The sequence below is a fragment of the Sinocyclocheilus anshuiensis genome, unplaced genomic scaffold, assembly GCF_001515605.1.
Source record: "Sinocyclocheilus anshuiensis isolate Anshui unplaced genomic scaffold, SAMN03320099.WGS_v1.1 scaffold659, whole genome shotgun sequence".
NCBI lineage: Eukaryota > Metazoa > Chordata > Actinopteri > Cypriniformes > Cyprinidae > Sinocyclocheilus > Sinocyclocheilus anshuiensis.
Window position 1 is genome coordinate 364,114 of NW_015549698.1, and position 24,006 is coordinate 388,119.

The 24,006-nt window shown below is 37.4% G+C and overlaps 1 protein-coding gene across 2 annotated transcripts in view; it reads left to right on the plus strand.

The window, feature by feature from the left end:
* myo6a (myosin VIa) overlaps nt 1-24,006 on the plus strand; it is an 89,575-nt gene that overhangs the window by 47,587 nt on the left and 17,982 nt on the right. Inside the window, exons 5-27 of one of the 2 annotated variants that reach the window (XM_016449821.1) lie at nt 1,202-1,331; nt 1,525-1,630; nt 1,757-1,812; nt 1,921-2,018; nt 4,794-4,958; nt 5,627-5,707; nt 6,929-6,937; nt 12,559-12,739; nt 13,727-13,871; nt 13,952-14,109; nt 14,250-14,341; nt 14,937-15,009; nt 15,174-15,301; nt 15,388-15,483; nt 17,060-17,230; nt 19,172-19,210; nt 19,340-19,433; nt 20,606-20,736; nt 20,920-20,997; nt 21,429-21,558; nt 21,932-22,022; nt 23,193-23,343; nt 23,462-23,670. In XM_016449821.1, coding sequence (XP_016305307.1) covers nt 1,202-1,331; nt 1,525-1,630; nt 1,757-1,812; nt 1,921-2,018; nt 4,794-4,958; nt 5,627-5,707; nt 6,929-6,937; nt 12,559-12,739; nt 13,727-13,871; nt 13,952-14,109; nt 14,250-14,341; nt 14,937-15,009; nt 15,174-15,301; nt 15,388-15,483; nt 17,060-17,230; nt 19,172-19,210; nt 19,340-19,433; nt 20,606-20,736; nt 20,920-20,997; nt 21,429-21,558; nt 21,932-22,022; nt 23,193-23,343; nt 23,462-23,670 — 2,612 coding nt within the window. The remainder of the gene's footprint in view (nt 1-1,201; nt 1,332-1,524; nt 1,631-1,756; nt 1,813-1,920; nt 2,019-4,793; nt 4,959-5,626; nt 5,708-6,928; nt 6,938-12,558; nt 12,740-13,726; nt 13,872-13,951; nt 14,110-14,249; nt 14,342-14,936; nt 15,010-15,173; nt 15,302-15,387; nt 15,484-17,059; nt 17,231-19,171; nt 19,211-19,339; nt 19,434-20,605; nt 20,737-20,919; nt 20,998-21,428; nt 21,559-21,931; nt 22,023-23,192; nt 23,344-23,461; nt 23,671-24,006) is intronic. The other variant, XM_016449822.1, reaches the window with a different exon arrangement.

The following is a 24,006-nucleotide window of genomic DNA, read 5'->3' on the forward strand; positions in this document are numbered from 1 at the left end:
CCTGCGCTCCCGCGCTCATGCGCAAAGCTGACCTCAATAAGTCATCCGCCCGGAACTGCTTCCATGTACAACAGTAAGCGCAAGCTACATTAAAGTTATTATTACGTTTTGAATATGGATATTTTTCTTACAAAATCGCATCGATTCGCTACAGGAGGCCTTTGTTCACCCCCCGGAGTCGTGTGAGACACTTTTTTTTTTTTTTTATGGATGGGCAATTTTTATTTAACTTCTTTTGGAAGGATGCATGCAACACCCGCTGAGTGCCATGAAACAGCTTGAAAGATCAAAGACAATTTTAAATATAACTCCGACTGGATTTGTCTGAAAGAAGAAAGTCATATACGCACCTAGGATGACTTGAGGGTGAGTAATTTATGGACTAATTTTCATTTTTGGGTGAACTAACCCTTTAAGTTGCAGAGCGTTGATCTCTCTCGGCCACTGTACTTGAGCCTACAGTATAATTTTCTTGTTTTCTTGTTATGAAAAGTAATTTTCATAATCAGCTGATGTCCGTGTGCTGCCCGATTTTTCTCTTTACATGGATTTGTACGTGAACAGCATTGACTGTTCAAGTGATTCAACGCTCAAATTGAAAGGTTCACTATGTTTTGCACATACATCATCTGGACGCGTGGTGAATAGAGTATACTTTAAAAGTGTGTGAAACTAAGCAGCATGCAAAAAACCTGAAAAACCTAGGCTCAAATATACCCAGGCCTTTAGTGTCACCAGGAGACTGCTTCAGCTTTCTGAAGACATAGTTGCTTTATAGTAAATTTACTAAATGAGTAAAAAAAAAAACGGTATATTTGCATAAATTGGCCAATAAATGCTATTTTTAATGAATTATACATTTTTTGTCATATTAATTTATTTAAAAATGCACTACCATTCAAAAGTGTTTTTAGGATAATTATTTCTTTTTGAATAAAGTTTGATGCAAAGATTGAAATGTTTAATTTCTACATTAAAATTCACTTTTAAAGATTTTTAAAGTCACAAATTACAAGATGATAGAACAGTCCTGTTATCATAATGAAGAAAAAAGCCTCAATCAATAAATAGTAAAAAAAAAAAAAAAAAGACGACATTTTTTATTTCGTTTAAAAAAATAAATAAATCTGAAAATGGTTGTCTGCCAAAAAATAAAAATGCATTCATTGGGTGCTTTCCTGCTGCTTGCTTTGTGTTGCAGACGTTTGTTGCCAACATCCTGATTGCTGTGAATCCATATTTTGAGATTCCCAAGCTGTATTCTCCAGAGACCATTAAACAGTACCACGGCCGGTCGCTGGGCACGCTGCCTCCTCACGTCTATGCAATTGGTAAGCAAGGCTGCAAGAAAAGGCATGGGCCGTTTATGTGTGGGTGGGCCTACTTATATTCTAAATTTAATGCAGAGGCAGTAAAATTAAGGCTTCTCAGTCATGTACAAAAATATATACTATTAGCTTGTATAAATGTTAATATTCCATGTATATATTTGTATTTTTTTATGTTTTTATTTGTTATATTTAGCTGATAAAGCTTATCGTGACATGAAGGTGTTGAAGATGAGTCAGTCCATCATTGTGTCGGGAGAGTCAGGAGCCGGAAAAACCGAAAACACCAAGTTTGTTCTCAGGTATAGAAAGGTCTCCATATTATATACTGCATTATTAATAAAAAGTTAATATTATAAGGCTATAAGCACGTCTGCGTAATCCTTTATTCTGCACTTGTTTTATTCGGTTACGCTTTCCTCTCACAGGTACTTAACTACATCTTATGGTACAGGTCAAGACATTGATGAAAGAATAGTTGAAGGTACGTTTGAAGGACTTTACTATACTAATATAAATTTGTACTCCACTATACTGTAACTACAGTAATGCAAGTTATAGAAAATAACAACTATTTTCTGTTTGTTTCTAGCAAACCCACTGCTCGAGGCGTTTGGAAATGCCAAAACTGTCCGAAACAACAACAGCAGTCGCTTCGGGAAGTTTGTGGAGATTCACTTTAATGAAAAGGTGTGTTTTGTACAAAAGCCTCACCACAAACACAAAACTGTGAAGCTTTTTAAATAGCAATGTACAATTTAAGCTTATAAATGAGTATTACAAAAACACCCATGACAAAAAGATCCCTGGAGGCCCCACAATAAATAAAATGACAAAAAGCTTCCCTCCCTAACTATCAAACCCAAGAGAAAACACTCACAAATATAAAGAAAAGGGCACCCACTCTCTATCATGCTCCAACTACAACAACGGTTGGGAAAATAGGAGCCAAAATAAACAAAGCACCAACCAAGATCACAAATGAATCAGCATTAAACATAGTATCTACAACAACTGTCTAGTGTACCGATCACCATGTGTACAGCACTATGGTTACATTATGCCAGCTCTACGTCAAGGACACCATGAAAGCAGGGATCCCATTAGTCCAAGCTTCAGGAGACATAAATACAGCAACAACCACTCCCAGGATCAATCATGTCATCCCTCATTAGCCTCTCCACCTGTAATCAATACAGCTAGAGAGTAAAGACACAGCGGATACACAGCAAACAGTTGTACACAATACACCCAAAATTACTATTCAAAAACATCCACAAATAACTCTGAGTTTGGTCACACTTTAGTTCTGGGATGAAATCTCACTATTAACTTACTATTAACTACAACTTTTGCCTAATTACTGCTTATCAATAGTTAGCAAGCTAGTTTATTAAGTAGGATTAAAGGATCTGAAATATGATCATGCAGAATAAGATATTAATGTGTGCCATATACGTACTGTCGCGGGGTGAATGAGAACCCAGACTCGGTACTGATCGAAAGAGCCCCGGAGGGTGATTTATTTGCCCACACACTGATCACACGTGCTCTGATGAATGGTGCTCGGTGCCCGTCTCAGCGTGGTGCTCGTGGGGTGAAGTGCCGTGGTGCAGATCCCTCTCCCAGGGTGCCTTCGGAGTCTGTGAACAAGGAGAAACAAGCATTAATGTTGCCTGGAGCTCCAGGGTGCCTTCCCGCTGGTGTCTCTTCTCCTGGCTTTTAAGGCCAGCGGGAACGAGCTCCAGGTGCGCCACTCATCGCACACAGGTGTTGTGCGTCGGTGATCAGTGTGGCAGCGGCGTTTCCAGGGCGACGCTAATCTGGACTCGGGATACTCGCCACAGTACCAATAAATATCCAATAAGCTAGTTATATGCATGCTAATAAGCAACTAGTTAAAGGGCACCTATTATGCAAAATTCACTTTTACATGTTGTTTGAAGATAATTGTGTGTTGGCAGTGTGTGTACACAACCACCCTATAATGATAAAAATCCACCCGCTCCTTTTTTTTAATCATCATAAATCATAAGCATTGTCTCAGAACAAGCCATTCTCACAATCCGTAAAATGTGACGTCACATTTTACCAGCCCTGCCCACAACCATTGACGGACACTGCTGTATTAGCATAGACCCCGTCCTGAGTAAGCCGCGGCACACAATCCGCCATGTTTATCTTCACGCTAGACAATTTAAAAGCAGCATTCAAGCAAGAAATATCTTCTTAACACGCATATCTATTATAAACATGTGATTTCTTTCCCAGCTGTTTACCTTCACAGACATAACCGACTGTGTTTTTGTAACTTCTGCATGTTTATAACATAAACTTGTGTGTATTTGACATTTAAAGGCACAATATGTAATTTTCGCCGCTAGAGGGCGCGTATTCAAAATAAACAAAGAGACAAAGGCGTAGTTTGACGACTCCGTGACTGAGTGTGGAATCATGGGAGTTGTGGTCTTCATCCCCACAGCCGATGCAATCCGACGGGACTCGGGCAGAAATCATGTTCATGGATGAGCTAATGATTTGTTAATGTAGTAGAATGAAACGGTGAGGCTGAAAGCCATCGAAGCGAAACGAGGCTGTTGAACAAGCGTGACACACGGCTCGAAAGCAGCGGAGCTTTTATTATGCCACAGTCGACCGCTTCCGCTCCTTCCGGTCGTGCGTATGTGGGGTAAAGCAGCGCTGTTTTATCGAGGAAATCGAGGGTGTGTGACGTCATTGGCAGGCGACACAATGACACTATGGACACGCTCCGTGTCACTAGTTAAAATTGCTTATTTCTCTGGATTTAAACATTCTTCTAAACATTTGGGATAATGTAAGTACACAAGTCAGCAAAATATATAACACTGTTCTAGTGGTTTTTGGATATTTTAATAAAAAAATCTTACATATTGTGCCTTTAAGTGCAATAAGACATGAAAGAAAACCGTAGATCAAAAGTTTAAACTGATATGGCTTTAAAAAGCATGATTTCAGAGCAATAGACATGATAATCAATAACAATCACATGTTTTTTTAGCAGAGTATCTGAGGGACGAACTGTAAAGGCAGCCCTATTCTGGAAAAGGGGGCATTTGCATTTAAAGAGACATGCACTAAAACAGCCTGTTTCTGCTTCCACTCAAAATAAGCATTTTCAAAATGATATAATACATGATCTGTGGGGTATTTTGAGCTGAAACTTAACAGACACATTCTGGGGACTCCTGAGACTTATTATTATTAAATATATATTACATCTTGTATGTAAGAGGCATGATAGGTGCCCTTTAATAGTGAGAATTGGTCCCTAAACTAAGTTTGTTGTTATGTTGTACACAGAGTGCAACTCCATATGATGTTGCAGTTGTTGTAATTAATGTGATGTGTAGTGATGCTGATGTGTGGATTTGTACATTAACTAGTTACATGTTTATTTGAACGCAGTGCTGATTTGTTTTCCAGAATGCAGTAGTAGGTGGATTCGTGTCCCATTACCTTCTGGAGAAGTCCCGTATCTGCATGCAGGGCCAGGAGGAGAGGAACTATCACATCTTCTACAGGCTGTGCGCTGGAGCTCCTGAAGACATCAAGGAGAAGTTCCACCTCAGCTCTCCAGACTGCTTCAGGGTTTGTGAACTCACAGACTGACACATACACTTACACTACACTTTCACCTCTGTAGAATAGCCAGGGAGTGATTTCACAGTCTCAGTAAAGACATTAACAAGCCACCATGTCATTTACTTTGACATGTTTCAATTAGGGGTGCTCCGATCAGGATTTTTGAGGCCGATCACAGAAAGCAGTATCTGCCGATACGATCACCGATACCGATCTTTTTAAAGCCTTCTTTTTATCATGTAGAATTATTTTTAGTAATACTCCAATCATTTATCATTTATACATTTATTCCAAAATTTCATTTTTGAAAATGGGGGGAATTTCCCTCTTATAGGTGACTCTTGTGAGAGGAGATTTTTTTATTATTATTATTATTTGAGGGGTGGAGGGAAGCATTTTTTAGACATTTTTCAAAAATATATATTTATCTCACCTAAATGTTTGATCATGTAGTGCATTTTAAACATCCCAAAGCAATTATCGGCCGATAGTGATCGGTTGCCGATCAATTGGAGCACTGGTTTCAATTCAGGTTGAGTGTGTGATCATCCAAAGTGTTGAAAAATGTAAAATTATACCATTTAAGTAGAGTAATCCTTTACTGTCTGCCAGGTGTTCTTTCAAAGGTGTTCTTTTACTGAACATTTCTTGTATACACTTTCTGTTTAATCCAGTATCTAAGTCGAGGATGCACAAGGTACTTTTCTACCAAGGATTCAGACAAGCTGATACCTCAAAACCGCAAGAGTCCAGAGGTAATGCATTTATTTCCAATTCATTCTCTGTATCATCTGAGAGACTGCCACCAATTTGTTTTTGTTAGTTTGGATGGGGAAGAATTGATTATGGACATCAGGAAGCTGATGTTTTACAGGCAAAAACATTGTTGGTCACACTTTATTTTAAGGTCCGATTCTTGCTATTAATAAACCATTAACTATGACTTTTGCCTCAATAAACTCATAATTTGCTGCTTATTAATAGTTAGTAAGGTAGTTGTTAAGTTTAGGTATTGGGTAGGATTAGGGATGTAGAATATGCTCATGCAGAATATGTGCTTTATAAGCACTAATAAACAGCCAATATGCTAGTAATATGCAGGCTAATAAGCAACTAGTTAATAGTGAGAATTGGTCCCTAAAGCGTTACCACATTGTTTTATCATGCATTGGTCAATTTTGAGATTTGAGATTAAACTGTTGTTTCAGGCTACTGGAAAGAAAACACTCAAAATAGACTTAGGTGTTTATTTTATTGCAGTTTATCAATTTGTGCCTGTACAATATGTATCTTTAAAGGCCGTTTTCTCAAAATGAGTTTTTTTTCCTCCTGCACAAATCCAGTTTCATTAGTTTTATTCCAGTTTACATTCTGAAGGTTTTTACAGAGGGATTTTTACATATATCATTCATATTTTATACAAAGTTTTTTTTTCTTCTAAAAATATGGTGATTATTATATTATTATTTTTTTCTGGATGTTGACAGTATTTTCTGATTAATGGAGTGATAAAAAGAGAGATCCAAAATCCCTTGTAAAAAAAATGTCAACAAAATGAAAGGAACAGTATGCAAATTTGCACATATTTAAATAATGACTCATTTGCATTTAAACATAATTTTTACACTGAAATGATATATATATATATATATATATATATATATGTGTGTTTTGGATTATGGGACAGTAGGTGATTGGTCTTTGAAGGGTCAGTCGAGGGTCACTGGTGGATGTGGTTCTGGTTTTATGGCAGCATTGATTCAGCATGAGTGATATATCTTGTCCTTTGCAAGCATCTACACTTGTGTTTGGTTGCTGGTCTACGGCTTGATTTTAATTCTGATACTAGGCCTTTTGTTAATGACCGTATATTGTGTGTAATTCAAGCATGATTATGTTCATACTAATCACTGCACTAATCATGTGTAACCTCATTGTCTGTGGTTGTGTGTTTGTGTGTATCTGATACATCAAAGGATGAGAAGGTGAATATGTGTGCTGTGCAGTCAGAGGGGCTTTGCTTTTCTTCTCTCCTTTTGTCATATAAATACATGACCTGGGTCCAGTGCGTTTCATGGTTTGTTATACTTATTGTGGACTTGTGTATTGCATGGAAAGTGGTTTCATTTAATTCAACCGGTCTCTTATAGTTAACAAACCTAAAGGAATATTCTGGTTTCAGCACTAGTTAATTTCACCAAATTTGTCCTTTCCTTAAAAAGAAAGCAAAAAACTGGGTAACGCTGGTTACATATGAACTCTGTCTGTATGAAGTTATATCTAATATTGTAACATTCTCTTGCTATTTCCATGCAACACTTGAAAAAAGCATATGAAATATATTTGACCCAGATCTTGTAAAAAATGGGGAGCTTACTTTCATTTCTTGGGAGCGAAACTGTCATTCCCCTTCACTGTTTTGGCTTTTCCTAAGGTAATGGGATATTGTTCTCTTAATATTGCTGTTTTTGTCACAAATAGTGGTAGTGGTATTACAGCAGGCTGCTAGTGCTCTTTTAAAATCCACCACATTAAAGGTAAAAGATATTAATGGTGTACTGTGACACTCTTGCTATACTGGCAGTTTTTGTGTCCATTAGCATTATCTGCTCCTCTCACAAGACACATTTCTCTTTAGCCGCTGCATTTGTGTACCAAAATACCTTCAGCTTCCTTTCAAGTGTTTTTGAACAAAATGCTAGCAACTTATCGATTTACTGACAATAGTTTTGGCTCAGTTTTATCAAGCATCTGGGGGATGCAAAGTCTCTGCCATTTAAAAATATCCACACGGTTGCATCAGACTCGTGATTGTTATGAGGAGTTATGAGGGAATTTTGTGAAAGTCATGATAGTAGTAATAGAGTTTATCTGTGGCTGTCACCACAAAAGAAACAAGTCCCAATTCACACACAGTTTATGATGACAAATGAACAGTGAGAAATCCTTCCAACGTATCACTGCTGCACTTGGATAAATTAAGAAATTAATGAGGTTATATCTGGATTCTGCAGTGTCTTGATGTTGAGATATGTGGACGACACCAGGGTCAAGATCATCATTGTCGTCAGTGGATTGACTAAATAAAATTCACATGGGAAAATGTTGAGGACAACAAGTGCACTTTACAATATAAGAGGGTGGAGTATCAGACATCAAAGACTGTCGAAAACCTACATGCGCCTACCATATTTCTTTTTTTCTTAGATGAACTACTATGACCTGAAATCTTACCTCATTTTATATCTTTCAGTAAATTTAATAAAAATACAAGTATGAACATATAGGCTAATGGCAAAGTTTCTATGTAAGATTGTACTCGAGTCTTAAAAAATCATAATAAAATGAAAGCTCAACTATAAAATTACATTTTCTATCACAATGATATGAACACAGTGCCTCAGCCCCTGTGGCTTAACAAACCGGTTGCGAGACCCTTTGTTATTTGATGCGCATCACTCCAAAGTCAATAGAAAGCTGCATGTTTGAGCTGACAACAAACCGACCAGCTCAGAAATCTGAGAGCTTCTATATGTGGTCAGAGAAATTTCAAAAAGCACAGCATTCCTGCACATTTCAACCGGAAGACTAAAAGTGCGGTCACTGTTCTGATTGTGCAAATTCCTGATGGATGTTGCCTGTGAATTTTCGCAGAACAACAGTGCCGGCATGCAGCTACAAGGACTCAAAGCAAGATGCAAAGAATGCATAAGAATAGAGGAAACTCTAATGTAATTAAGGTTGTCTACAGTTATATTAGAGAAACTGAACAACAGCATATGAGTGACAACTTTACTCCGTTACATCTGAGTTTACAACCTGAGGTCACTGACGTGGAGTCTATAGAGACAGAGCGACACGCGTCATAATCTGAAAACCACGCCCACACCGGGGGGGAAAACAATCCAACGCTCTCCATTGACTTTGTATTGCGGGAAGCTGCCTCCTTGTTATTTCTGACTTATAACAACAAAACAGAACAATGCCTAAAAGCTGCTATGTGACAAGGTGTACAGTAAACAAGCTAAAAAACCCAGAACTACGTTTTTATAAGCTGTCGACCCCAAAAAACGAGCGTTTAGGAACTCAAAAGTAAAGTGCGACGTGTCACATTACTCTGTGAACTACGCCCACTAGAGGGAACCGTAATTGGCGACAGGAAACATTCATTATTTTTAACCATGTCAAAGGATTATTTCACCAACCTATGTGAACCTGAGAGGAGGAGATATATTGAGAAACTAAATTTTATTGGTCTATGTCAGTGCCCCTTTTCCTAACCTTCCTTTTGTTTGAGAAATGGTCCAACTGAATGGGCCAACGTGAAATACCCTGACATCTACAACTATTTGTGTCCTTAAACGCTCGATTTTTTGGGTCGAGAGCTTATAAAGGGTTTTTTAATTCAATTCAATTCAAGTTTATTTGAATAGCGCTTTTCGCGATACAAATCGTTGCAAAGCAGCTTTACAGAAAATTAAGTTTCTACAATATATTTAGTAGTAGCTTTTCAGTGACTATGACTGTCAAATTGATGTACAAATGGCAGAAATGTACGGTAAAATTTGGTTAAGGACGTAATTAAACAGACGATGAACACTATTAACAGCAATGATTAGATGTTGCAATCAAACTTGTAGCAAAATTTGGTAGTTTATGTTGTTTCAGGGTTGGCATCATCTGAGGTCCTCTGAGGGGTTGGCATCATCTCTTCTCAAAAGTGTTCGGTCATCTCAGGTCTTTGTAAGGGCTGGATCCAGACTGAAGCTTGTGTAATTCCTAGTTACCACGGGACAATCTCGTGGCAGAAACAGAGAAACAAATAGAGACATAATTAGCGTAGCTGCTGTTCCAACCAAGCAAAAATGATTTGTTCAACCCAAGCTAAGGAATAATAATGTGCATTTGATCAGATATAACTGCAGTACAAGATTATGAGATGCATTATTTGAATGCTTGGTCAAAGAGATGTGTCTTTAATCTAGATTAGATAATTTAGAAGTTTCATCTGGTCTCGTTGAGATATGTAGTTGAGTGTCATCATCATAACAGTGGAAACCAGTCCCGTATTTTCTAATAATATTACCAAAGGTTAACATGTATATTGAAAATAGCAGAGGACCTAGGACAGATCCTTGTGGCACTCCATACTTTACTGGTTATAATTGAGATGACTCCCCGTTTAAGTCAATAATTAATACACTGTCAATAATTCATACACTTTAGTCAAGACAACCATTGTTGCCAGTTTTTTTCCCCATGGTTATTCTTCATAGAGATCATTTTTTGCAGAAGGAGCACAATTGAGCAGACAAAACTTTTTCTACAATTTTCGACATAAACGGAAGATTTGAAATGGGTCTGTAATTAGCCAGTTCATTAGGATCTAGTTGTGGTTTCTTAATAAGAGGTTTAATAATCACCAGCTTGAATGGTTTTGGGACGTGACCTAAAGATAACGACGAGTTAATAATATTGAGAAGTGGTTCTTCTGCTACAGGTAACAACCTAACCCTAACCCTAACCGTAACGACGAGTTAATAATATTGAGAAGTGGTTCTTCTGCTACAGGTAACAGCTGTTTACTGTACATCATGTCACAGCAGCTTTTAAGCATTGTTCTGTTTCTTGTTGTAAGTCAGAAATGACAAGGAGGCAGCTTCCCGCAATACAAAGTCAATGGAGAGCGTTGGATTGACCACCCCCTCCCCCACACACCGGTGTGGGCATGGCCTAAATGCGCTCTATCTCTATAGGTGCTTTTCCACTGTGTGGTACGACTCGGCTCGGCTCGCGTTTCCACTGCAGTTTAGTACCGCTTTAGAGTGGGCGGGATTATACGCATCGCCCCATCAAGCTCTCGCTAGATCCACTCCTCGGCTATCATCGAGAGGAATGTCTGTACTTCCTCAACAGACCACGAAACAGCCATTTTTTGGTTGTTAAAAAAAAAAACGGTTGCGTTCGTTCAAAAAAAGTTGCATTCGATCATTCGCTGGCTGTGCTCATTTAAATCTAGCGGGTCTGGTGTCTTGTGTCGCAAGTTCAATGATGCAGGTAGTGATGATTCTCTCTGGCCAATCAGTGATCAGCAGGGTTTACACGTCACATTTTGGTAATGGTACTGAAAAAAGTACCAGGTAGTCACGGTACCAAAATTTCAGTATTCGGTACCAATACCAGTGAAAATCCACGGTTCTCGGTACCAATTTCAGTACCGAAGCAAAACACAAAAACATGCTAATTGAACAACATTTTTATTAATAACGTTAAACAAAAATTAAATGTACAAAACCAATGCCATTTTTTATACTTATTTAAAATTGTTTCAAGTTTTTCCACAAGTAATAAAAGTATGAAAAAAGTAAACAAGTTTCACCCAAAAGTTTAGTCATAGTTCTGCTGCCACTGAAAAACATCTGTAAACTGTTGTCTGTTTTAAGGTTTGCTGGTGTGTTTCAGGATCTTCCTCAGTCTGCAGCTGTAAAAGGAAAATATAATAAACTTCAGTAAAGCAATGGGCTGAGTCTGACCAAATGCAACATTAGATCATTGACACCAGCTAAAATATAACTTTTCAGTAAATAACAAACCTCAGCTTTTATAATACATTTAGATAAGATTACATATATTAAGTGTATATCAAATAGATGAAACTGTAACTGTAGTATTAAAAACACTTTACAATAAGATGTTATTTGTTAGATAACATGACCTAACAATAAACAATAGTTATATGGCAATTATTCTACTTAGGGTTAATTTCAAAGTTCAGTCTGTTAAAATGATTTAATGCACAATGAACAAACATGAATGATCAAGTGTTTGTATTAAATAACATTCACAAACATTAATGAATGTTTTAAAAAATATAGGATAGCTTTAGGATAGCGCATCAAGAACCGGGTTGACCGGGTACTCGGTACCACCGGTACTTAAGAAAACATGGTACCGTAACGTTTTCATTTTTTTAGTACCGACTTGGTACCGAAATACCGGGTCTTTTGACAACACTACCAGGTACTGTACCCAGTGGAAAACCCCCCAAAAGTGAGCCATGCCATATCATGAGTTTCACGATGTAGCGTTGTGAATATATTTGAATGATTGTGTTCCCCACCATCAAACTGATGAAGCTGCTTGATACACTACATGGTCAAAATGACATGCTCATGAACGGGTCAGGGCTGCTTTTCCCAAAAGCATCGTAAGCCTAGGTACATCGTAGACCCATTACCACCAATGAAGCTACGATCAATGGGAAACGTAGCCCTGGCTGTTTCAGCTATACTAATTTCTCACCAAAGATGCAGCCATGCAATATTCTTACACAAGCTTTTTCCTGTGTCTGAATTGGAGTTCAGTTATGCTCTAAAATCTTGAGGTGCAGATCCCTATTAATGCTAGTAGTTTGCAAATGAAATGTTCTGCAAGCACACGTGAAGATTGTGTTGTGCTGCACGTATGCTTTTGGTTATGTAGTACCGAGTAACAAAACATGGAAATAAATTGATTGCAGTTGCTGTGCTGAGTTTTTTTAGCAGTCAGGCCCCTGGATGAACTCACAGGTTTCTCTTCTGAGTCTAACTTGGCCGTTGCTCCTCAGCATCTGAAGGCAGGTCCTCTGAAAGACCCTCTACTGGACGATCATGCCGACTTCAACAGAATGTGTGTGGCCATGAAGAAGATCGGTCTGGATGACACGGAGAAGCTCAACATGTTCAGGGTGGTGGCTGGGGTGTTGCACCTCGGAAACATTGATTTCGAGGAGGCTGGAAGCACCTCAGGTAAACGGAGAGCTTCAGTTACTAAACACACACTGATTTGGTGCTAACAATTAAAATACTCTTGCCAACAACTTTTGAAATTATTCATTTAAAGATGATGACAGTGAAAATAATCCAGCCTATAACAGTATCTACAAACTTGGAGGATTTATACATTTATATCCAACTGTTTAGTTTGGAGAAAAATTGGTTGCTTACCAGTTAGACAAAATATGCTGATGGGAGTATATTTAAAAATGTTGACATTCTATTTTACATAAAGGCACAAGTTAGACGTGGATTAGTGATATCTAAAACTAAAAAATATAATGTTTGTTAATTGAAATAAAAATAAATAAAATATGAAAAATGACAAACTTTTTTAAGTTTAAAATTAAAACTAAAGTTAAATATTAATATAAAAAAGCACATAACGACATTACAACAAAAAATGAAAGCTAAAAATATGAAATTAATAGCTTATTGACAATATTGATAATATGTACTATAGTAGTATATAAATGACACAAATTATTATAAAATAACACCGGTGTTACCAAATGTTTCCACAGTGATAGTAAAACCTTTAAGAGGACATCTCAACTGTTCACACAACAACGGTTTAATAAAGGGACTAAATAATACATTGCCTATTTTTTATAATACAAATACATTTCTTTAAGGGTTTGATTTATTGAACCTGTGTAACATTACTATGTAAATATAAAACTGCAAGTCAATGAGTCGCTATCATGATAGAAATTAAATTCGTGTGAGAATGGTTTTAGAAAGCAATTAACATATGCTTTTACATATAGGCTTAAACAATAATAAAGCCATTAGTCAGAGCTGAGCGTAAATCGCATAACATTTCCCTCACCATAAGCACAAGTCCACATGAGCCGTTAGCTTAGTTATATACCACATGTTGATGAAAATGAAGAAGAAAAATAACATGGAAATGTTCATATTTACTGACTGGTGTTCATGTGTGTGTGTGTGTTTCAGGTGGCTGTGTCTTGAAGAAGACGTGCAGTCAGCCGTTAGAGTTCTGTGCGGAGCTGTTGGGTCTGGATGAGGAAGATCTGAGGGTCAGTCTGACCACCAGAGTCATGCACACCACTGCAGGGGGCGCTAAAGGCACAGCCATCAAGTAAGAGCCGCTCACGCCTTCTGAAGAGCAGCTGAACTGAGAGGCCAGTGGATAGCCATTCAGCTTGTTGTCTTCTGTAGGGTTCCTCTGAAGGTGGAGCAGGCCAGCAGTGCTCGTGATGCTCTGGCTAAAGCCATCTACAGCCGTCTCTTCGATCACGTGGTCACCAGGATCAACCAGTGCTTCCCCTTCGACTCGTCTGCTCACTTCATCGGTGTGCTGGACATCGCTGGCTTTGGTACGAGACCGTCTATGCTCATGAATACACTTTCCCACACACTTTTTTGAGCCGTAAATGTCATGTAACTGGTCATTCAACCAACCGAACCCTGACTCCTGCTTATACCAAACTCTCGTTTTTGTCTTCCTTTTCCTCAGAGTATTTCGAGCACAACAGTTTTGAGCAGTTCTGCATTAACTACTGTAATGAGAAACTCCAGCAGTTCTTCAATGAGCGCATTCTCAAAGAAGTGAGTCTTTCAGCTGATGTGTGTGTGTGTGTGTGTGTGTGTGTGTGTGTGTGTGTAAATCAGCTCATTTACTGCAGCTTCAGATGCAGCTCATCCAGTCAGAATGTACTGCCCTTTTCAGATGTCTTTGCCATCTTACAGTCTTTGCCATTACTACAGTAAACACATTATATTACAAAAGATTTCTATTTCAAATAAGTGCTGTTCTTTTCAACTTTCTATTGAGCAAAGAATCCTGGAAAAACGTTTTTTTTTTCGACAAAAATATGAAGCAACACAACTGTTGTTGTTTTTTTATAATAATAATAATAATAATAATAAGTAGATTTTTTTCCTTAAGCATATTCAGGTGCAGTATTTTCAAAATGTATATATCAACTCATTTATCAACATACAGTAGGAATCAACAGTTCACTTATATTGTTCATCAAATTAAACAACACAAAAAACACCATGAAATAGATAATACAGAATCAATTCAACACATACAGTATAGCCACTTATGGAAGCCAGTTTAGGCTGTTGACTCAAAATTGGCCATTGTAAGGCATAAACCCGACTGATATTATGTCTGTTGTTTGTGTCTGGTTAACAGGAGCAGGAATTGTATCAAAGAGAAGGTCTGGGGGTCAATGAGGTCCATTACGTTGATAATCAGGACTGTATAGGTCTGTTTCTCATTAAACATGACTACACTACACTGATTTGATTGGGCATATAGGGTACAAAAATGATATCTGCACCCTTCTATACACCAAAATAAATCTGAATGCAGAAACTTCTGGCAGCTTGATGATTGAATGAATCTGCCTTTGCATCTTCACCTGTTCAGACTTGGTGGAGGCGAAGTTAGTTGGCATCTTGGATATCTTGGATGAAGAGAACAGGCTACCTCAACCCAGCGACCAGCACTTCACTGAAACCGTCCACGGCAAACACAAGGACCATTTCCGCCTGACTGTGAGCCACGCTTTACTCTACATCTCATTTCAGCAGCTCACTCTAGTTAAGTGGCTTCATTCTTCAAATCTTTCACCATCCCGCAGGTTCCCAGGAAGTCCAAGCTGACAGTGCACAGGAACGTCAGAGACGATGAGGGCTTCATCATAAGACACTTTGCTGGAGCAGTCTGCTATGAAACGGTACACCAACACTGCATTTAGGGAGAAAACAAGGCATTTTCAGATCTTCAGTATTTGTTTTGTTTGATTAATTCATTGGAAACATTCTAAATTACCCTAAAAGAGTCACAAATTGGGCATCAGTACTTCTGCTTCAGTTCAAAATACATTAATCTCCCTCGCCAGATGAGGATTTATTAATGTTCTCTCAATTTTTGCTGATTTCTAAATTAAAATAGCTTGTTAAATAGACCACCTCCAAGAGATCTATGTCGCCTAATGGTTTGACCAGCATTTAACTAAACATTAAACTGATCAAAAGTGACAGTAAAACATTTATAATAATGCAAAAGATTTCTATTTCAAATAAATGCTATTTTGAACTTTCTATTAAACAAAGAATCCTGAAAAAAAGTATCATAGTTTCCTCAAAAAATAAGTTTTTTTTTCCCCCTTCAAAATGTGTTTATCAACTCAACTCATTAACTGCTTTATCCCCAAAGTATTTGGCTGCAAACAGAACCTTTTTGGAGAAAAAGCTGTTTGTCAGAAATTGATCACTTTGATTCTGTTGCCTAAAGTTGATTATGGAAGCCCGTTTTCGCCACTGAATAAAAAATAAAAAAGGTAATTGCGACTTTTTATCTCACAATTCGGACTTTTTTCTCAGAATTGTGTGATATAAACTCACAATTGCGAGTTAAAAAGTCATAATTGTGAGAAATAAACTCGCAATTCTGAGAAATAAAGTCAGAATTGTGAGAAAAAGTCAGAATTGCGAGATTCCGACTTTATAACTCGCAAATGTTTTATTCAGTGGCGGAAACAGGCTTCCATAGTTGATTCTTAAGTTGCTGTTTTTCTCTTCTTTTTTTACCAGGAATGATATAGGTGCCTATTTCAGTCAGTGACGTTTTAGTTTTTTGTTGACAATGCTCAAGAATCAAAAAGTGGCAGATATACTGAGCTCATATAAATTCGATTTTAAATGTAAAAAATATCTCCCATTGTGGCATTTATTCCAGTTTTTTGGAATTATTTTTTTTTTACTCTTATTTGTGCCTCCATAAGAGTGTAAAGAAGGCTTTAAAATATTTTGATATAAATGACTGTCATATTCTGTTGATTCCTCAATTTCTACTTTATCTTTGAACACTAAAACTGATATCAAAAATATTTAAAAATTAAATAAAATTGGATACATGAAACTACATTGTAACCAACAAGTCCATTGCTGAAGATAATTAACTAAATAAAACTGAACGGAAATGTTAAAAAAAGAAGAAGAAAGCTATAATAACCCTTTCCGTAATGAAACAGGTGATTGAAAACCATAATGACAAACAAATTGTGTAGTGTCCATTGACATGGCTGTTGGTATATTTTGGATCTGACACAAGGGGGTGTTAACGGTTCAGTTAAAATAATCTCAACATGCCAAACTATCATCCTGGACAGTGAGTCAATTAGCAGCCTGTGGAGTGAACCGAGTCTGATTGCTGCATTTTGAACCAAACCTTAAATTCATCTGCTTTCTAGAGAAGGAATTTAAAGTTTAGTTTTATGTGATGTGGACATTTTCCCCACTCTCTTTCAGACTCGGTTTGTGGAGAAGAATAACGATGCTCTTCACACGTCCTTGGCGAGTCTGGTGAGCGAGTCGAAGGACAAATTCATCGGAGAGCTCTTCGAGAACTCCAACCACTCCAAAGACACCAAGCAGAAGGCCGGCAAACTGAGCTTCATCAGTGTAGGCAACAAATTCAAGGTCAGTCTCAAAATCACTTAGTCTGACAGCTGTTCGAGGGGGAAAATAAGCAGGGTTCCTGCAGTTTCTTAAAAAGTATTAAAAACATATCTAACATAGGCCTTCATTCCCATTTAAGAAGTGTTGGGGACGGAAAAACAGGAATTGGGATACAGCCTAATCTGATTATTAAACTTCAGAAGACTGTTATTTGATTAAAGGAACATGTGCACTGCACATTCAAAGTCAAAACGTGGCGCTGTTGCACAATTTTTGCGGTTTCGGAGCAGTTCACAATCAATGAGTAGCTACAGCTGTGTATAATCAATTGCTTGTGATCTACTATTGATGAATTATGACAGTGTTTGCTTTATGGTGTTTATGATGTAGATGGAAGTGTGCATATTCTGTTTTGATTACATATTAAACTGTATCTGGCATTTAATTCGGCATAAACTCTTCTCTCTGGGCTGTCCTGTCAGAACAGAAAGACTAAGATCATTATTTAGCACATTCAATACAGAGAATTGACAAGTATCACCACAATAATCTCTTGCATGCATTTCTTTAAAAACATTATTATTGTATCAGTAAAATCCAATATTGATAGGCCTATACAGCATACATATTGATATATTAGTACAGAAAATGGTTTCAATTCATATTGAATAAAACATGTCTTGAGTATTTGAAACTTGCCGTCTCCCTGTTTGCTGCAGCCTGTTTAATAAAGGAAAAGATTCATGATTCATTTTGAGATTGTATGGAATTGTACTGTATTAAAGTGCCCCTATTATGGGTAGGCATGGGCCGGTATGAGATTTTGACGGTATGATAACCTTAAGCAAAAAATTAACGCCCGTTTACAGACTTCATATTTTCACATAAATTACATTTTGGGAAACGATTGCATTGCAACGCAGTTTGTGCAAGTCCAGAACAGAGACGAGTTGCTAGCAATAAGACAAAAAACAGCTGGTTGCCAATCGCGTAAGTTCCAGGGGAAGCTCCTTAAGTTCGCCATCCTATACCGTACACACGTGACTGACCGCTCGCTCGCACCAACAGGAGGAGGAGGGTCGTGTTACTCTCTGCACTGCACTCAACCTGAGGGATTCCTACACTTTCAGTCTTTGAGGAGACATGAAAAACAGCGCATACCGCAGGAACGGTATAACAGAAAATATTAGCGGTCTTGAAATTTTCAAATCGCTATATACGTTGAAACCGGTAATCGGCCCATGCCTAATTATGGGTAATGAAAGGTTCATATTTTGGTTTTGGGAGTCCCCAACAACAGGTTGACATGCATGCAAGGTCAAAAAACACTTTCATTGTCTTATAATATGCATTTATTTTTACCTTACTTGCTCAACGACTCCCAAATGATTCGCTCAACGATTAATTTTTCCAAACCCCTCGTTTGCGTGACGCTAATCTGCGGTGATTGGTCCCATTGGTCTCATTTTAATGTCATCTCGCCTGTGATGCCTGATAAAGCAGTGTTTGTGAGCGCAGTGCTGCTTTGTGTACATCGTTACTGGGGAAACCGCTATTTTTACCGCTCCTAAAGCGGCACCTAGTGGCAAAGAATGAATTTGCATTTTCATTCAGACCAATGCGAAAAGAACAACAAGTGGACAACAAGTGGACGGGCAATATGCTAATGTTTCATGTTGACCTCAGTATGAAACGGCTTGTGATTTGTTATAAAAACGACTCGTTTCAATTATTCAGAGTCGACTCTTTCTTTTGAGAGACAATAACTTTATGTACGGTGCACTTTCAGATTTAAAACTTTGCAGGATGTTTTCATTCACTTAGGGCTGTTACACACTGCATGAAAGCTAATTTTCAAAAATCCATAATAGGGGCACTTTAATGTTATTTGGACAGGCATAAAAAGTTTTACGTTTGATACCCAGGGGTTGTTGTTTATTTTTTCATATTTTTCTCTCACAGACGCAACTGAATATTCTTCTGGAAAAGCTGCACAGTACTGTGAGTCATCAAGCCCAACTTAGATTTTTGTTGCTGTTTTCAGTTTTATCTAAATGCTAAATGTTACCACATACCTTAGCTGAAAGCAATGACATGTTTGTGGATTACAGCAGGTCATGTGTGTTTCAGGGTTCAAGTTTTGTCCGCTGTGTGAAGCCCAATCTGAAGATGGTCAGCCATCATTTTGAGGGCGCTCAGATTCTGTCTCAACTACAGTGCTCAGGTTAACACACACACACGCACACACACACACACACACACACACACACACACACACACACATCACATTACACAGAGCTGCCAGTGTCATCACATTGTTTCCTACAGGATTTTGATTGATGTATCCTGAGGAGTGGTGTGAAAATCCAGCTAAAACATTTTAAACAGCATTTCAATAGCTATTTATTATGAGTGAAGCTTTTATGACCTCATATTAATTGATAGGCTACATTAAAGTTTTTAATGTGACATTTATTATGTTATGGTGAGGGAGGGAAGCTCATGGACACACGATGCATCAACTACACAGTCTTCTACATGCCTTTGGTCATCTGATTGCTAACTTATACTTTTAGTAAAATTGTAAAAACCCTTTCACGTTGTGGTTCACGTGTCTTTTTGCTGAGAAATCTGTACTGATTTTGATACAGAAGTAAACATTAAAAAAAAATTACATTGCTAGTAATATTTCAAAATGAAGCAACTTAGGTTTACTTGATTATCCATGCATTTATTTGATCAGTTTTGAGGAATGTTTATTTATTAATCTCTTGATGATCATTGTATTGCACTGCGTTATATGTTTTGCCCCCACAAAAAAAAAGCTATAGAGCTTTTATCATAAAACTAAGCATTTAAATATCATCTTACTTAGACATAAATATTGGGAGATATAGAGTGATAACTGATATTTATATGCATTTTATGTAAGTAGCCTGTTACTGCAGACTGACATAGTATGATACTGTTATGAAGATCTCATTCATTCACATTCATTTATAAGCTGTCAGAATTTCATCTTACTTTTTGTCCATATAATTATTAGCATCTTCACCAAATTTCTCAGTTTATACTCAGTTTGGGTACCTGATGTATCTCAACAAAAACACACACATGCAGACTTTCTTTTAAAGATGTTGTCTAAATAATCTATAAACTGTTCTATTTAAAAAAAAATAGATATTTTAGACTATTATTTCAGATGTCAGGCTCTGCAGAGTTAAAATTCAGCAAGATTGATTATTGAAGTGTCAAGGGACAAAAGAGTGTTAGCTATCATCCCGGTCAGAATTTGCAGGACTGCTACATGTTAAAAGCTTTCTTGGTTTCAGGATCAAATCTACTGATATTCTCATTGGCTGTTCTCTGACTGTGTTTCTGTGTTTGTGTGCTCAGGGATGGTGTCAGTACTGGATCTGATGCAGGGCGGCTTCCCCTCTCGAGCGCCGTTCCACGAGCTCTACAACATGTACAAGCAGTACATGCCTGCCAAACTGACACGGCTCGACCCGCGACTCTTCTGCAAGGTGCGTGTGACATCCGGACATTAACACAGTCAGCGTGTGAATACATGTGCTGGTTTGTTCTGTGTGCTGGGAAAGTTTCCCAACAGCTACTCAGACAACTACTACCGAGTGTAATGACAAGTTTGTCACTCTGTATTATTCAAAAATTAAAAGCATTTAAGACTTTTTTCCTCTCCTCAACAGGCTTTGTTCAAAGCTCTCGGCCTGAATGAAAATGATTATAAATTTGGTTTGACAAAAGTTTTCTTCAGACCTGGAAAGGTGATGTATCTTACTTTTATTTTATTTTATTTTTTTATATTTTATTTTATTTTTTTATATTTTTAATTTTATTATTTTTTATTTTATTATTATTTTTATTTTTTTTCTAACTGTGTCTCATGCAGATAAATGTGCAGGTCATATTTTACCCCAAAATCAAATCAAACTATTTTTGGATAAAGAAAAGTGTAATATTATGGTGTTTTGAAGAAAATGTCTCAATGACAAAATATGAATGGTCCTAATAATATCACAATGTTCTTTTTATTTTGTATTTTTTTTATCTTTGCAATGAACTATGACCAACCCATCTGTTAATTCTGATCATCCTAATATATCTTTATGTGATGGGAATCTTGTTCATTCACGTGTGCTTTTTCTGATTGTGATCATAAGTTCATGCGGTTTATTGACTGATTTGATGTTGTCAGTTTGCGGAGTTCGATCAGATCATGAAGTCAGATCCAGATCATCTGGCTGAACTGGTGAAGCGTGTCAATAAATGGCTCATCTGCAGCCGCTGGAAGAAGGTGCAGTGGTGCGCCCTGTCCGTCATTAAACGTACGTAACTAACTGATTGTTACTCTTTAATTAGGACCTGAGGTTTATGTACACATACAGAGGAGAACCAGTTCTGCAGAAATTAAGCCATTGGTCCACACTGTGTTTAGATTCAGTCTAGACTTGCATAGACATCAGGAGATGCATCTTGGGATGCTTTGCAAACACTATTGAAGGAGTTCCCTTGTATACTGTGTACATTTTGCCTGCTTTAAAAAAAAAATAGAAATAAAACAATATGGATACAAATAAATCAAAGAAAAAATACAGAAATAAACATAAGAAAAATTACAGAAGTTAACAAATGAAGGGCTAAAATAATAATCGATGCCCTCAGTTTGAGTTGTTTAATGTTTTTTTCTTGCTCTGTCAGTGAAAAACAAGATGCTGTACCGAGCCAAAGCATGCATCCAGATGCAGAAGACCGTTCGCATGTGGCTGTGCCAGAGGAAACACAAACCCCGGTGGGCAGCACTTCCTCTCTTCAATGTTTCTTAGTGATGGAAAATAGTGACATGCTGGCATTTTCGCTCATGCGGTACAGCATTACATTTACTAAAAGTCTAGCAGGCAACTTTGTAAATAAACATTTAAAACTTGCAAATATCTAGCTGTTATCATATACCTATAACACTTAAACATGTTGGTATTAGACTGCTGTGATGGAATCGCTCGCCCTCTCTATGTGCAATTCAGTATTTTAAATTAAAAGTTAAAAACGAAACTTTGTAACATTTTGTTTGCCCCTGCATTAATTACATTAGCACATGTAAGTCAGTAAAGACATTTATAATGTTACAAAATATTTATATGTGACCCTGGACCACAAAACCAGTCATAAGGATCAATTTCTCAAAATTGAGATTTACAACTATTTGAAAATCTGGAATCTGAGGGTGCAAAAAAAATCAAAATATTGAGAAAATCATCTTTAACGTTGTCCAAATGAAGTTCTTAGCAATGCATATTACTAATCAAAAATTAAGTTTTGATATATTTACGGTAGGAAATTTACAAAATATCTTCATGGAACATGATCTTTACTTAATATCCTAATGATTTTTGGCATAAAAGAAAAATCGATAATTTTGACACATACAATGTATTTTTGGCTATTGCTACAAATATACCCCAGCGACTTAAGACTGCTTTTGTGCTCCAGGGTCACATATTTCACACAAATGTGTTCTTTTAAACATTATATTCATCAAAGAAAAAAAAATATCACAGTTTCTGCAAAAAATATTAAGCAGCACAAATGTTTTCAACATTGATAATAATAACGAAAAGTTTTCAGAACAGCAAATCAACATATTAGAATGATTTCGAATGACAAGGATCATGTGACACTGAATACTGGAGTAAATTTAGCTTTTCCATCATATTAGAAAATCTATTTCAATTGTTATTTTAAACTGAATGATATTTTACAATATTACAGTTTTTACTGTATTCAGTCGAGTCAAATAAATGCAGCCCTCGATGAGTAAAAGCAAAACATTTGAACAATAGTGAAACTGAAATTAATTTCTGTGGTAAGCATCAATACGTCACAGATGCTGCGTGTAAAACTGTTGAAAGCTCAGGAATACTCGAGCAGGAGTGAAAAGCATTAATGTGTGTGTGTGTGTTAGGATCGATGGGCTGGTGAAGGCACGTAACCTGAAGAAGAGGATGGAGAAGCTGAATGAGGTGGTGTCTGGACTAAAGGAGGGAAAACAGGAGATGAGCAAACACATGCAGGAACTCGATTCCTCTATCAACGCCCACATACTCAAGATAAAGGTGTGTATCAGAGAGAAAGAACACGTCCAGCGCATATTCCTGAAAACCCCTGTTCCTCATTTAACCTACAAGAGCTGTAGATGAAGAACCATGTCCTGTGTGTATCTCCTCTCTCTAGAGCACTGTAATGAGCCGCATAGACATCGACCATGAGCACCAGGCTCTGGTCACTCGCTCGCAGGAGCTACTCAGCGCCATGCAGAAGAAGAAGCAGGAGGAGGAGGAGATGGAGCGTCTGAGACGCATCCAAGAGGAAATGGAAAGAGAGAGGAAGAGACGTGAGGAAGAGGAGCAGAAGCGCAAACAAGAGGAAGAGGACAGACGCCTGTGAGTATACATCCGGATTAACAAATGACAGAAATCATGTCATTCCTAACCCAGATTACTTTATTCGGTGAAACAGAAGAGGTGGAATTTTTGTTAACCATATACCAGCCAGTATTTCCTGTATAATAAAAGTGGATGAGGACCATAAAGCACCATCAAACTATTCTTAAAGTATATATGACTCTTACAATAGCCACCCAATATTAAATCACTGAAAATCTATCGGCTGTAGCTCTCCGATCAAATGTTTGTGCCAATGCTGATTAAATGAACGGAAACTGTTTTTACTTCTGTACCTTTAAGACTTCTAGATGCAAAGGACCTGTTATAATTGGC